The sequence below is a fragment of the Perognathus longimembris genome, chromosome 5, assembly GCF_023159225.1.
Source record: "Perognathus longimembris pacificus isolate PPM17 chromosome 5, ASM2315922v1, whole genome shotgun sequence".
Lineage (NCBI taxonomy): Eukaryota > Metazoa > Chordata > Mammalia > Rodentia > Heteromyidae > Perognathus > Perognathus longimembris.
The window spans coordinates 64,077,434-64,090,598 of NC_063165.1; the positions used below are offsets into that span (position 1 = coordinate 64,077,434).

The following is a 13,165-nucleotide window of genomic DNA, read 5'->3' on the forward strand; positions in this document are numbered from 1 at the left end:
TCCACACCTTCTTGGTTAAAAACTCAAAGGAGACCCACTGAAGAAAATGTTAGCAGGGATTCATAAAATTCAGTCTCTTAATAGTCACCTTCGTTTGCAGTTCTTTAGTGTGTGCGTGTGCTGGTTCTGGGGCTTGAACTTAGGGCCTGGGTGCTGTCCCTTAGCTTTTTTCACTCAAGGCTGGAGCTCTGCCACTTGAGTCATAGTTTGACTTCTGGCTTTCTGGTGGAAATAGAGTCTTGTGGACTTTCTTGCCCAGGTTGGTTTGAAACTGTGATCCTCAGATTGATTATTAGCCTCCTGAGTAGGATTACAGGTGCAAGCTGTTGGCACTTGGCTGTTTATATTTCTTAATGGATACTGGTTTGGGTACTGTTATATAGAGAACTGTGAAATGGACATTTAAAAAAACAAGATGGTTTTCTTTACTTAGAGGTTGATGGCCCTAGCTCTCTTTACAGAAAGCATATTATGTTAGCTCCTGAGACAGACAAGACAGATGACACTGCATCAGACTATGCTGCATGGAGCCACTAACAGAGAAAAACAAAACACTTGAAAGAAGAAAGGGAGATCTCAAGAGTAAAAAAGACTAGGGTGGCTGAGCATTTTAATATCAGGAAATGGTGTTAGGGAGCTGGAGGTGTGGCTCAGGTAGTAGAGTATCTACTTAGCAAGTGCAAAGCCATGAGTGCAAACTGAAGTACTGGTGAAGAAGGAGGAGAAGGTGGAGGAAAAGAAGGAGGAGAAAGAGGAGACTTGGGATCTAGAACATTTTCTTCTTTCTTTATTATAGCTGATGACACTTTCCATTCGCCAACTTGGAAGGGGGAGTAATAAAAAGTTTGAAATTGCTAATCGAAATGGACATGAGAAATACATCCTCCAGGTAGGCATTTGCCTCCCCCATAGCAGTGCTTTGTGCTTTCCCTGTTGCATTCCCCTCGCTTGACAAGGGTCTTCTGCTTCATCACTCCCAAGGTCACCCTGAGAGTACAATAAGAGCCCTGTGCCATGAGCACTCAGGGTGATCTGATACTCATATTATTTTCTTCTCTGTAATTGCAGGCAGCTTCCAAAGAAATCAGAGATTGCTGGTTTTCAGAAATAAGTCGATTACTGATGGAACAACAAAACAATATGAAAAGTAGGTCACCTCTGGAGCTTTGTAGGAGGTTGTTAAAGAATGATTTGCCAGCAACTTAACTGTGGCTAGGAAGATCCTGGATACACCTATGCTTGCTTTAGATGGAGTGAGGAGTGTGCTTTGTGTGTGTGTTTGTGTGTGTGTGTGTGTGCGCGCGCACATGCATGCGCGCACACTTGATGAGATGTGTCCCTTTTAGTTTTGTACATTCCACACCTTCTTGGTTAAAAACTCAAAGGAAACTCACTGAAAAAAATGTTAACAGGAATTAAAATTTTCAGTAGTACCTTTCATAAGATGCACTAGTTTTTCCAAAAGTTGATATATCTTTAACATAGCATAAAATCCAGTCTCTTAAGATATGCAATTCAGTGAGGTTTAACCTATTTACAAGGTAGTATGATCATCTCCACTCCAACTTGAATTCTAAATCTGAAACATGTTGCAGCCCCCATTTAAAAAAAACCCTATACTATGGGAGGTATTGATGGCTCATGCTGGTAATACTAGCTACTCAGGAGGCTGAGATTTGGAGGATGATGTTTCAGAGCCATCCCAGGCAGAAAAGTCCATGAGACTCCATCTCTAAAATAACCTAAAAGCAAGTGGGAGGCATGGCTTAAGTGGTAGAGTACCAGGTTAGCAAACAAGCCAAACAAACATGGAACTCTGAATTCAAACCCCAGAACTGACAAAATAAAAACCTGTACCAACTTGTAGTCACTTCTTATGATACCCCTACCTTAGCTGTTGCTAACCATGAATCTTCCTAGATCCATTAGATTTTCCATTCTAGACTTTTTCTATAAATTAAATCATAAAAAAAATTGTCTCTCTTTTTCTAGATATACTCATCATAAGTTTTATTCACATTTATCAAAAAACAAAGGGACTGTTTTTATCAGTACATTTTTTATTTTTATTTTTATTTTGGCTTGGACACTGTCCTTGGCTTCTTATTGCTCAAGGCTAGCACTCTAGCTCTTGAGCCACAGTGCTACTTATGGCTTATTCTGTTTATGTGGTGCTGAGGAATCGAACCCAGGGCTTCATACATGCTAGGCAAGCACTCTACCACTAAGCCACATTCCCAGCCCTATCAGTACATTTTTCTGTCTTGTGGATAAATTACAGTTCAGTATATGGATATATCACTGACATAGCCCATTTTGTACTGTTGTAAAGGACTGGGTCATTTATAATGAAGAAAAATTTATTGGCTCACAGTTTTGGAAACTTAAAAGTCCCAGAGTAAGAGGCCAGCATCTGTCAAGATTTTCTCTGTATCTTATTATGGAAGGCAGAAAGGCAAGAGAGGAAAGAAGGAAGGGAGGAAATCGGGGAAGAGACAGTGAAAGAAAGAGAGACAGAGACAGAGGGACAGGGAGAGGAGAAGAATGCATATGAATGTGTGCATAAAGTCCATTCTTGTGATAACAGCCCTAGCCCCATAATAATAGCGAGAATCCATTCCTGAGGACAGTGTCTGTCTCATTAGAATTCACTTTCCTATACAGCAACACTGGGGGACACATTTAAATTATAACAACCACATTTGTTTTTCCACTCATCATTTTGATAGCATTTAGATAAAATGGTGCTGTAGATATTTTTTGTACAGGATTTTTTTCTGTATTGGGGTTTGAACCCAGGGCCTCCTTGCTTGGCTGGTACTTCAGTACTTGAGGCACGCTCCCAACTTGGATTTTTGCTGTCTATTTCGGAGATGGAATCTAGCAAAATTTCCTATCCAGTCTTGTACCACAATCCTCCAGATCTCAGCCTTTTGAGTAGCTAAGCTTATAGGCATGAACCACTGGTACCCAACCTGTGTACAAAGTTTTTATGTCAGTCTTCTCAAGTTTAATTTTCTTGGACATGTAATTAGAAGTTCTGGGCCTTCTGGTAACCCTAATTAACTTTCTGAGGAATTTCCAAACTGTTTCACAAAGCAGAAGTGTAATTTCAAATTCACAACAGCAATGTATAAAGGTCTCATTTTCTCCACTTCCTCCAACAGTCTTGTTGTTACTGTTTCTATTACCATTCTAGTATACAAATCCATAACTCACTGTGGTTTGACTTGCATTTTTCTTATGGCTAATGATGTTGAGCATCTTTTCAGGCACTTATGTGCCCTCAATATATTTTCATAGGAAAACTATGTCCTTTGCCCTAATGTTGACTTGTACGAATGACTTATATGTACTAGGACTTCTGTCAAGTAAAAATTGCATTTTTTTTCATTCTGTACATTGTTTTCACTTCCTTAGTAGTGTTTTTGAAACATAAACTTTTTCTTTTAAATTTTGATGAAGACCAACGGTAAGTTTTCTTTGGTTGACTGTATTTTTAATATTTAAGAAACCATTGCCTAATCCAAGGTCATGAAAACCAACAGCGATGCTTTTTTCTAATAATTTTTACTTGTAGGGCCTCACATTTGAATGTTTGATCCGGTTTGAATTACTTTATTCTGTTTATTTTTTTGTTTGTGTGTGTGACAATACTGGGGCTAGAACTCAGGGCTTGGGTGCTATCCCTGATCTTCTTTTAGCTCAAGGCTAGTGCTCTACTTTGAGCCACAGTGTCACCTCTGGCTTTTTCAGAGTAGTATAGTGGAGATCAGAGTCTCACAGACTTTCCTGCTGGAGCTGGCTCCAAACCACAATCCTCAGAACTCAGCCTCCTGAGTAGCTAGGATTATAGATGTCAGCCACTAGTGCCCTGCCTTGAGTTAATTTTTGAATACTAATTTTCACCATCTTTACAGGCTGTAAATTTTTAAGGCTGCCTCCAGATGAAGGAGGAAGACAGGAAGGCATAGGGCAAGTTGAAACACTGTAAAGCTCATATTGCTCATAACTAAGTCATTTTTCTGGGAAAAAAAATATCTTCAGATGTCTGCAAACCTTTAATTTGAGTGCTATAAGAAAATTCTTCTTGATGATTTTTCCCAATTCCCCGCCCCGCCCCCACTTGCATAGAAAAGAACATTTTTGGTGTTTCTTCCCCACTATTTTCACTGAGATGCCTTAATTTTAATAACTGAAGTATCTTAGGGTAAACTTTTTACCCTTCTTTTTCAGTTGATTTTCATAGCAGCAATGATATTTAATGGGACGAATCACACTAGACTTTATCAATGAGTTCTAATGTTGCCATTGTCACTTAATATGGCTGGGATTGAAATGTCAACCTCAGCAAGAATCTCACCCCTGTCACACATGCAGCTGTGGTTTGTATGATTTCTGACAAAAATTGTATAAAGATGAAAAGATAAAACTTATCTTCAGAGACAGGAATATACCCACCCACGCTTGTTCTCTTTCTCCTCTTATCTTAAACTAGTGAAGAGTGTGGAAAGGGTGTGTGTGTGTGTGTGTGTGTGTGTGTGTGTGTGTGTGTGTAGGGGGGTGGGTTAGAGACTGTGTGGATAGCTAAGAGTTTCCACATCCTAAAGTGTGGGAAAAGATAAAATAAGAAGTGTAAGTGGAAATCTACAACCCCATTTTTTTTTCATAACCACAAAGTGACGGAAGTTCTTGGTTATATTGTAGGCCTGTGACAAGGTATAATAAAGATTATATAGAATGATTTTAATTTGTAGAAAAGGAAGATGAGGCAAACTTGAACTGACTTTTACCTTTCAACAACTAAGTTGTAGATTAAATTAAGGATGATAGAGTAAGTAAGTCTGAGTGCCCTAGAGGCTTAAGACAGAAAGATGTGACAAATCTACTTGTCCCTCTGGGAACAATTCTAATCACATGATTGTTCCAGAAACTCCCTACAGTGGGGTCTCAAAGTGTAGCTTGGGGACTTAGACATGAGTGACTTAAAGGACTTTTACCAGTGGGGTTTACAGATCTCTCCTCAGAACTGTGAAATTCAAATACTAATGCTAGTGTCTGGGGATATGCGTTTCGGCTTGTTAAAGGGACAAAGACCTATACCACAAAGCTCTAAATTTGCACACATTTAGAGTGGACAATTTGATTTTTTTTTTGATGATGTAAATCAAGATCAGGCCTCACATTTGCTAAAAACACCCTCTGCCATTGAACTCTGTCTCCAGCCCCTGGTAACTTGTAACTTCTGTTCTTTGAAGGCATCACCACAGTCAGGATAATGAACTTACTCATCTGTCACCTCATCAGTTTCCTTGTTCCCTTTGTATTTCCTTTCTGCTGCCTTCTCTTCTCTACCCCCAAACAACCACTGATTGCTGTCATAGATTAGTGTTGTATACTTCCTGGAATTCCATAAAGAAAACCATATACCATATTGTTTTGCTTTTGTGCCAGTCCTGGGGCTTGAAATCAGGGCTTGGGCACTGTCCCTAAGCTTTTTCAGTAAAAGTTTGTGCCCTACCACTTGAGCCACAGCTCTGTTTCTGGCTTTTTGGTGGTTAATTGAAAGGGCTGGCTTCAAACCTTGATCCTCAGATCTCAGCTTCCTGGGTAGCTAGGCATGAGCCACCAGTGTCCAACTTAGCATATTGTTTTTTAATCTTACTTTTGTCAGCCTAATTACCTATTCTGAGGTTTATCTATGTTTCTTTTTTGTCTTGTTTTGTTTTTTGCCAGTCCTGGGGCTTGAGCTCAGAGCCTGAGCACTGTCCCTGGATTCTTTTTGCTCAAGGCTAGCACTCTGCCACTTGAGCCACAGTGCCACTTCTGGCCATTTTCTATATATGTGGTGCTGGGGAATCGAACCCAGGGCTTCATGTATATGAGGCAAGTACTCTTGCCGCCAGGCCATATTCCCAGCCCCTCTATAAGTTTTTATTTTATTGTAAAGATGATGTACAGAGGGGTTACAGTCACGAAAGCAAGGCAATGAGTACATTTCTTTTTTTTTTAATACTTAGTGGATGTTTATACAACATGTAGTATGTAGAAACCAAAGATAATTTTAGAGGAATGATGAACTGTGAACTCATCATGGCAAATTAAATCCCATTCCACCTCATCTTACCTATCAAGATGTGAAACCAAAAAGAAATTAATATCAATTATAGAAAACTCAAATGATTCCTAATTTGCTGGGTTCATGTGGCTCACATCTATAATCCTAGCTACTTGGGAGGCTGAATTCAGAAGATTAGGATCCAAAGCCAACCCAGATAGAAATGTTCAAAGGATTTTATCTTTAATAACCAGTATTTTTTTAAAACATGGCTGGAAATGTGGTTCAAGTTGCAGGCCACCAGCTGAGTAGGAAGTTCTGAGTTCAAACCTCAGTAAAGATTTTTTTTTTTTTGCCAGTCCTGGGGCTTGAACTCTGAACCTAGGTGCTGTCTCTGAACTCCTTTTGCTCAAGGCTAGCACCCTACCATTTGAGCCACAGCGCCACTTCCAGCTTTTTCTGTGATTAATTGGAGATAGGAGTCTCACAGACTTTTCTTTAAAGGCTGGCTTCCAACCATGATCCTCAGATCTCAGCTTCCTGGGTAGCTAGGATTAGAAGTGTTAACTACCAGCACCTGGCTTCGATAAAGATTCTTTTTTCCTACCCATCTAATGTGTAGTGTTCCATTGTTTTCACTCACTAACACACAGCACAAGTAGGCATCTCATATTTCATAAATCCTATAGGTGCTGTGCTCCCTAGTCAGAATACACTGACTTTGAGGCTACACAGTTCATAGAATGCTTCTCACTCTGGGTTGTTTGACTCTGCTTTTGTGTGTTGTGCTTCTGTCGCCTACCCACACACCCACGCTCCCAAGCCCTGGACACCTGTCCAGAGGCAAGCTCCCCTATGGCCACTTTGGACTCCAGTTAATTAGTTCAACATTTCACTCTGGTCTCTATATCCTTACCATAACCATACACTCTTCTATTCTGGTTTTCTAAGTGTTTTTGTTTTGTTTTTTTATTTCATTCTGGGATTTCAGTGAAACTTCTGGTCTCTGCTTTCTGCTTTTTATTTATCCTTCTCTGATATTTTTTAAATGGAGACAATAGCTTCTAGACTGATGTTACTTTTTCAGGCTCTCTCTAGGAACAAGAGATTTTATATTCCTAAATTACTCCTGTGTTAGTGGTGGAAGACGGGGACTTCCCTCTTTTTCCAGTGAATTTGTGCACATCTTAAAAAAAAAAAACCACACACACACACAGAGATGTCAATGTAGGAGAACAGTTTACATCCTACTGATGTTTGTTTTTGTTTTGTTTTGAGCCTGTACTATGGTTTGAACTCTGGGCCTAGATGCTTCCCTGAGCTCTTGTGCCCAAGGCTAGCATTCTACCACTTGGTCACAGCTCTAGTTTGGGCCTTTTGTAGTTAACTGGTGATAAGAGTCTCATGGACTTTCCTTCCTGGACTGACTTTGAACCGTGATCCTTAGATCTCAGCCTCCTCCCTGGTAGCTAGGATTTACAGGCTGAAGCCACTGGCACCCAACTTCAACTGATTTTTCTTCCAACATGCTTACAGTTTTTAAAGTATATATCCCTTGCCCAATTACTTGTTACTTACTCAAGAGTAAAGCATAGAGATCTTGAAAGCAAGTGTTCCAAGATGCTTCCCTTGTCTTCTGCATGGAGGGAAATGTCATGCTACAGAAAGACCCAGACTCTGGTTGTACGAGATCTCTCCTTCTACTGCAGATGAGTGACTCTCCGGTCATCTCATACTTCTCAGATGGCCTTGAAATATTTGCTTTCATTAGCAGCCCACCTTTCCAGCTCATGTCTCCAGGGCTTTGCCATGTTTCAAAAGTACTTCAAAACACACCCATTGTTATTTATACTCCAGACACAATTATAATGATGCTATGTATTTTGCCTGTAGTCTGTACACTCAGGTATTTTACAGAGATTATATATATATATGTACATATATATATATTATAAACACACATATTCAAGGGTAATGTTTGTTTTCGAAGCGAAAGTTTCGTTTCCTGACCCAAAGCTTCTAACCACATAGAGACATGGGTACAATTTGGAATGTTACAGTTCCTAGCAGATGAGGAAGTTAGTGTCAGAAAAGTCCATCATTTTCTTCAGGTAACATAAGTAAAGGAATATACTGAGTGTAATGTGATGTTATAAGTAAAAAAATCAATGAATCAGCTTTTGATTGTCTTTTGCTTGTTTTGCAATGGTGGGAATTGAACCCACAGCCTCATACAAGCTGGGTACCTCCGAGCAATATTGATAGCACTCATCAGTGCTTCTGATAAGAATATTCAGTGGTATGTATTTCTCTGCATAAGAGCTTGACAAAAATGCAAACAATTTTTTCAATTAAAATACTCTTCAAGCACACTGAATATCACTAGGAGTGGCAGATAACCCAATAAAAATCAAAAACTGTGCTCTTACGGCACTTCTTGCTATAGATACATGGCATAAAATACATGGTTATGTGTTCCCCCAAAATGTGAAGAGGGCTGAAGGAACGGCTCCAGTGGTAGAGTGTTTATCTAGCTAGGGAAAAGACTGCAATCCAATCCCAGTACTGCCAAAATTAAAAATCATCTGGCAGCGTCAGTCACTGATGACCACCCTCCAAAAGGCATGTTAATTTTGAAATAAAACAAAACATAATAAATGTTCCAACCAAACCCATAAGTATGTTTGCTTCATAATCAAAGTAAACACATGAACAGAAACAACAGAAAAATCTTTCTCAAAACATTTGCTTTTTTTAGAAAAAGGAGACTGATAGATAAAAGATACTCAACAAATAAAAATTTGGTAAATATTTCCACCTGATAAAATTGGATGTTCATATTGTTAAGGATTGCATCCAGGCAAGCTATTCAATGAAGACTTTAGCCGTAGCTTGCCGGGTTCAAATACTGACTCCACCACTTAATAGCTCTGAGTACATTTCTTTTTGAGCAGTGTTACCCCTTCAGTCGTTTTCTCCTGCTTTCCTTCCCCTTGACTCCCCTCTCCCCAAGTTGTAAAGTTCATTTCCAACATAGTGTCTAATGAGTATTGCTGTTGCATTAGTTCACCCTTTGTCCCATCGTTTCTGTGATTCCCCTTTCCTTCCCCAAATCAGATACACTTATATACAAGACAAAGGGTACAGAAATCAAAAACAGTGGCCATAGAGAATAAATTAGAGGAGAAAAAATGAGAAAGACAAAAGATATAATTACAGACAGTTATATCTGTACACTAAAAAAAGAAAAACAAAACAACCACAAAACAACAACTTCCATGTCATGAAGATCATTTTGATTAGCATCATTTTATGTACATAGATACATGTGTACATAGCTATTGGCTATTGTGAACCTCTGCTAGGATTATCCTAGGCATATACTAATTATTACAAATGAGGGAAACCATGGAGCCTGTTTTTCTTTGGGTCTGGCTTACTTCACTTAATATGATTTTTTCCAAGTCCTTCCATTTCCTTACAGATGGGGCAATGTCATTCTTTCTGATGGAAGCATAGAATTCCATTGTATATATACACCACATTTTATTGACCCATTCATCAGCTGAGGAGCATCTGGGTTGATTCCGTATCTTACCTATGGTAAATTATGGCTGCAGTGAACATAGTTGTGCTTGTAGCTTTAGTGTGGTCTTGTTTGTGATTATTTAGGTAAATTCCCAGGAGTTAGATTGCTCCTTCATAGGGAAGCTCTATGTTTAGTCTTTTGAGGAACCTCCATACTGCTTTGCAGAGTGGTTTCACCAGTTTACATTCCCACCACAGTGTAGAAGTATTCCCTTTTGGCCATGTCCTGCCACCATCTGTTATTATTTATTTTCTTGATAATGGCCAATCTAACTGGGGTAAGGTAGAATCTCAATATAGTTTTGATTTCTATATCTTTTATGGCCAGAGATGTTGAACATTTCTTTACGTGTATATTGGCCATTCTTATTTTGTCTCAGAGAAGTCTTTAATTCTTTAGCCCATTTATTAATTGAGAAGTTGTTTCTTTGACGATTTGTTTTTTGGGGATTTAATTTTTTGAGCTCTAAGTATATTTTTGATATGAGGCTCTAGTCTGTTGTATAGCTAGTGAAGATCTTCTCCCAATCTGCGGGCTTTCTATATCTTGCTAGCTATGTCCTTTGCCATGCAGAAGCTCTGCAGTTTAGTGCAATCCCATGTTTCCAGCCTCTCTTCGATTTGTTGTGTTTCTGGATCTTTATTTAGGAAGGTTTGACCTGTGCCAAGGAGCCCTAGTCGTTCCCCTATCCCTTCCTGTAATATTTTCAGGGTATCTGCTCTTAATTTGAGGTCTTTGATCCATTTGGAGTTGATTCTGGTGCAGGGTGATATATAGGGATCTAACTTCAGTTTTCTATGCGTGTATAGCCAATTCTGCCAGCACCATTTGTTGAGGGAGCTGTCTTTCTTCCATCTGATGATTTTGGCTCCTTTATCAAAGATTAGGTGGCCATAGGTCTGTGAGATCATTCCTGGGTCTTCAGTTCTATTCCATTGGTCCTCAGGCCTGTTCTTATGCCCCTATCAAGCAGTTTTTATAACTACAGCTTTATAATAGTTTGAAACTTTGTATTGATATTCTTCTGGCACTGTTCTTCTTGATAAAGATTGTTTTTTGCTATTCAGGGTCTTCAATTATTCCACATGAATTTTTGGAGTGCTTCTTCTATTTCATTAAGAAATGTTTTTGATGGATATTGCATTGAATTTGTAGATAGCTTTTGGCAGTATTTCCATTTTCACTATGTTAGTCCTCCCAATCCAAGATGTATTTTTCTTTGTGTATCAGTGAGACATTCTATTTTTGTTGTTGGTAAATAGTGTTTCATCATTTGGTTATACTCCAATTAACCTATTTATTTACTTGTTAATGAACATTTGGTCTGTTCCCACTTATTGCCTATTTTGAATAATATATACATTTAATCCAATCTTGGTGTGGATATATGTTTTTGTTTTTCCTGGGTAATTACTTAGGAGTGTAACAATTAAGCCACATGGTAGGTATATGATTAACTTTTAAAAATGTTAACTGTTGGTTGGGAATGTGGCCTAGTGGTAGAATGCTTGCCTAGCATGCGTGAAGCGCTGGGTTTGATTGCTCAGTACCACATAAACAGAAAAAGTTGTGGCTCAAGTGGTAGAGTGCTAGCCTTGGGCACAGAGAAGTTCAGGGACAGCACCCAGGCCCTGAGTGAGTTCAAGCCTTAGGACTGGCAAAAAAAAAAAAAAAGTTAACTGTCTTACAAAGTGATTATATACCCTTACATTCCTGCCTCAATGTAAGAGAGTTCTAATCACCATCTATTCTCACCAAAACTTTGTATTGTCAATCCTTTTAACATTCAGCTCTCATTGAGGTTCATATTTTCTTTTTCCTAGTAGTTTGAAGTAGAGCATTTCTCATGAGGTTTTGTGCCATCTGTGTACCTTCTTTGGTGAACTATCTATCCTATCTTCTTTTTTAGGTTCAAACCTGACACTTTTGCTCATTGGCTAGTACTCTACCAACTGAGCCACACCTCCAGTTCCTATCTGACCAAATCTCTTGTTCATTGTTATATTAATATAATGTTATATAATACCCATATAATAAATATGAGTATTTATAATATATAAAACTCATATAATATGAGTTTTGAGAGTTTTCCCTATATCTACTAGATATATTATTTTAATTGTTTTCATCGTCTTTGAGTAGTTGTATAAAAGGGTTACAATTCAACATGTTAGTTTATAAGTAAAATACATCTTGATCAATGTCACCATTTCATAGTTCTCCCTCATCCCTCCCACTAGATATAATCTTTACAAATGTTTCTTTTCAGTTAAGTGGCTTAGCTTGTAATTCTCTTCTAATTAACTTTTGAAAAGCAGAAGCTTTTGATATGAGTGAAATCCAATTTTTTAAATCGTGTGGATAGTGAAAGAAAATTGAGCTCAGTGACTCCATCTTGTGTTATGACCACGTTATGAACTTGATGGCATGACAAAAGAAAGTTCTTTGCTGAGAAGGAACATGCTGAAAATTGTATAAGCTATACTTTTTCCTAGAACACAATGGTCCGAGCTGATTGATCTTTGCAATCCTTAAGCTACAGAAGTAAGTTTATCTTCTTGATAGCACTCTTGAAAACCATCTTATGCAATTTACCTAAACTTCCTTTTATCCTTATGAGGACTCTTAAAACCCTTTCCTTAATGGGACACATTCTCTTTCCTACAGGAATGTATCCCAAGTTGCCATTCTGAGATGCCTTTTGTTTAACAGTTTGTCTGAGCCCCTCTAGATGACAGGATAATGCTTTTGGTGTCAAAAAACCCCACCTTCCTCCAGTTATCATAAAAGTACCTCTATTTCCAGATGTCCTATTTTATTCCATTATGTCTATCTTTCTCTGTGCGTGAGTGCACATGCACACACGTGCACAGGGGCCCATGTGCATGCACACCAATACTGGGCCTTGAATTCAGGGCCTCTCACTTGGCTTCTTCACTCAAAGCTGGCACTATACAACTAGAGCCACACCTCCATTTCCAGCTTTTTGCTGATTAATTGGCAATAGAAATCTGAAGAATCTGTCTGCCTGGGCTTGCTTTGAACCATGATCTTCAGATCTCAGCCTCCCGAGTAGCTAGGATTACAGGTATAAGCCACAATTTCCCAGCTCTATTTGCCTATCGTGAAGTCAATACTTGTCGGTCATAATTACTATACCTTTATAGTAAGATTGAAAACCAGGATTGAATTCTCCAACTTTGGCCTTCCTTTTAAAATTCTATAGGCTATTCTGTGTCTCTTATATCTCCATATGCAGTTGTGCCTGCTATCCATGGAGAACTGGTTCTTGAACCCCTACTGGATACCCAGGTCTACAGATGCTCAAGTTCCTTTCAGAAAATGCCATGAAATTTCCATGCAACCTTTGCACTTATTCTTGTATACTTTAAATCATCTGTAGATTACTTAGAATACCTAATATAATAGAAAATATACATAAACAGTTGTTATACTGTATGGTTAGAGGATAATGACAAAGAAAAATATCTGTACATTTCCATTACTGTATCTTTTTC

At 38.6% G+C, this 13,165-nt stretch overlaps 1 protein-coding gene across 1 annotated transcript in view; it reads left to right on the top strand.

The window, feature by feature from the left end:
- Mcf2l2 (MCF.2 cell line derived transforming sequence-like 2) overlaps positions 1–13,165 on the top strand; it is a 241,384-nt gene that overhangs the window by 211,072 nt on the left and 17,147 nt on the right. Inside the window, exons 24-25 of the mRNA XM_048347033.1 lie at positions 797–889; positions 1,069–1,147. Coding sequence (XP_048202990.1) covers positions 797–889; positions 1,069–1,147 — 172 coding nt within the window. The remainder of the gene's footprint in view (positions 1–796; positions 890–1,068; positions 1,148–13,165) is intronic.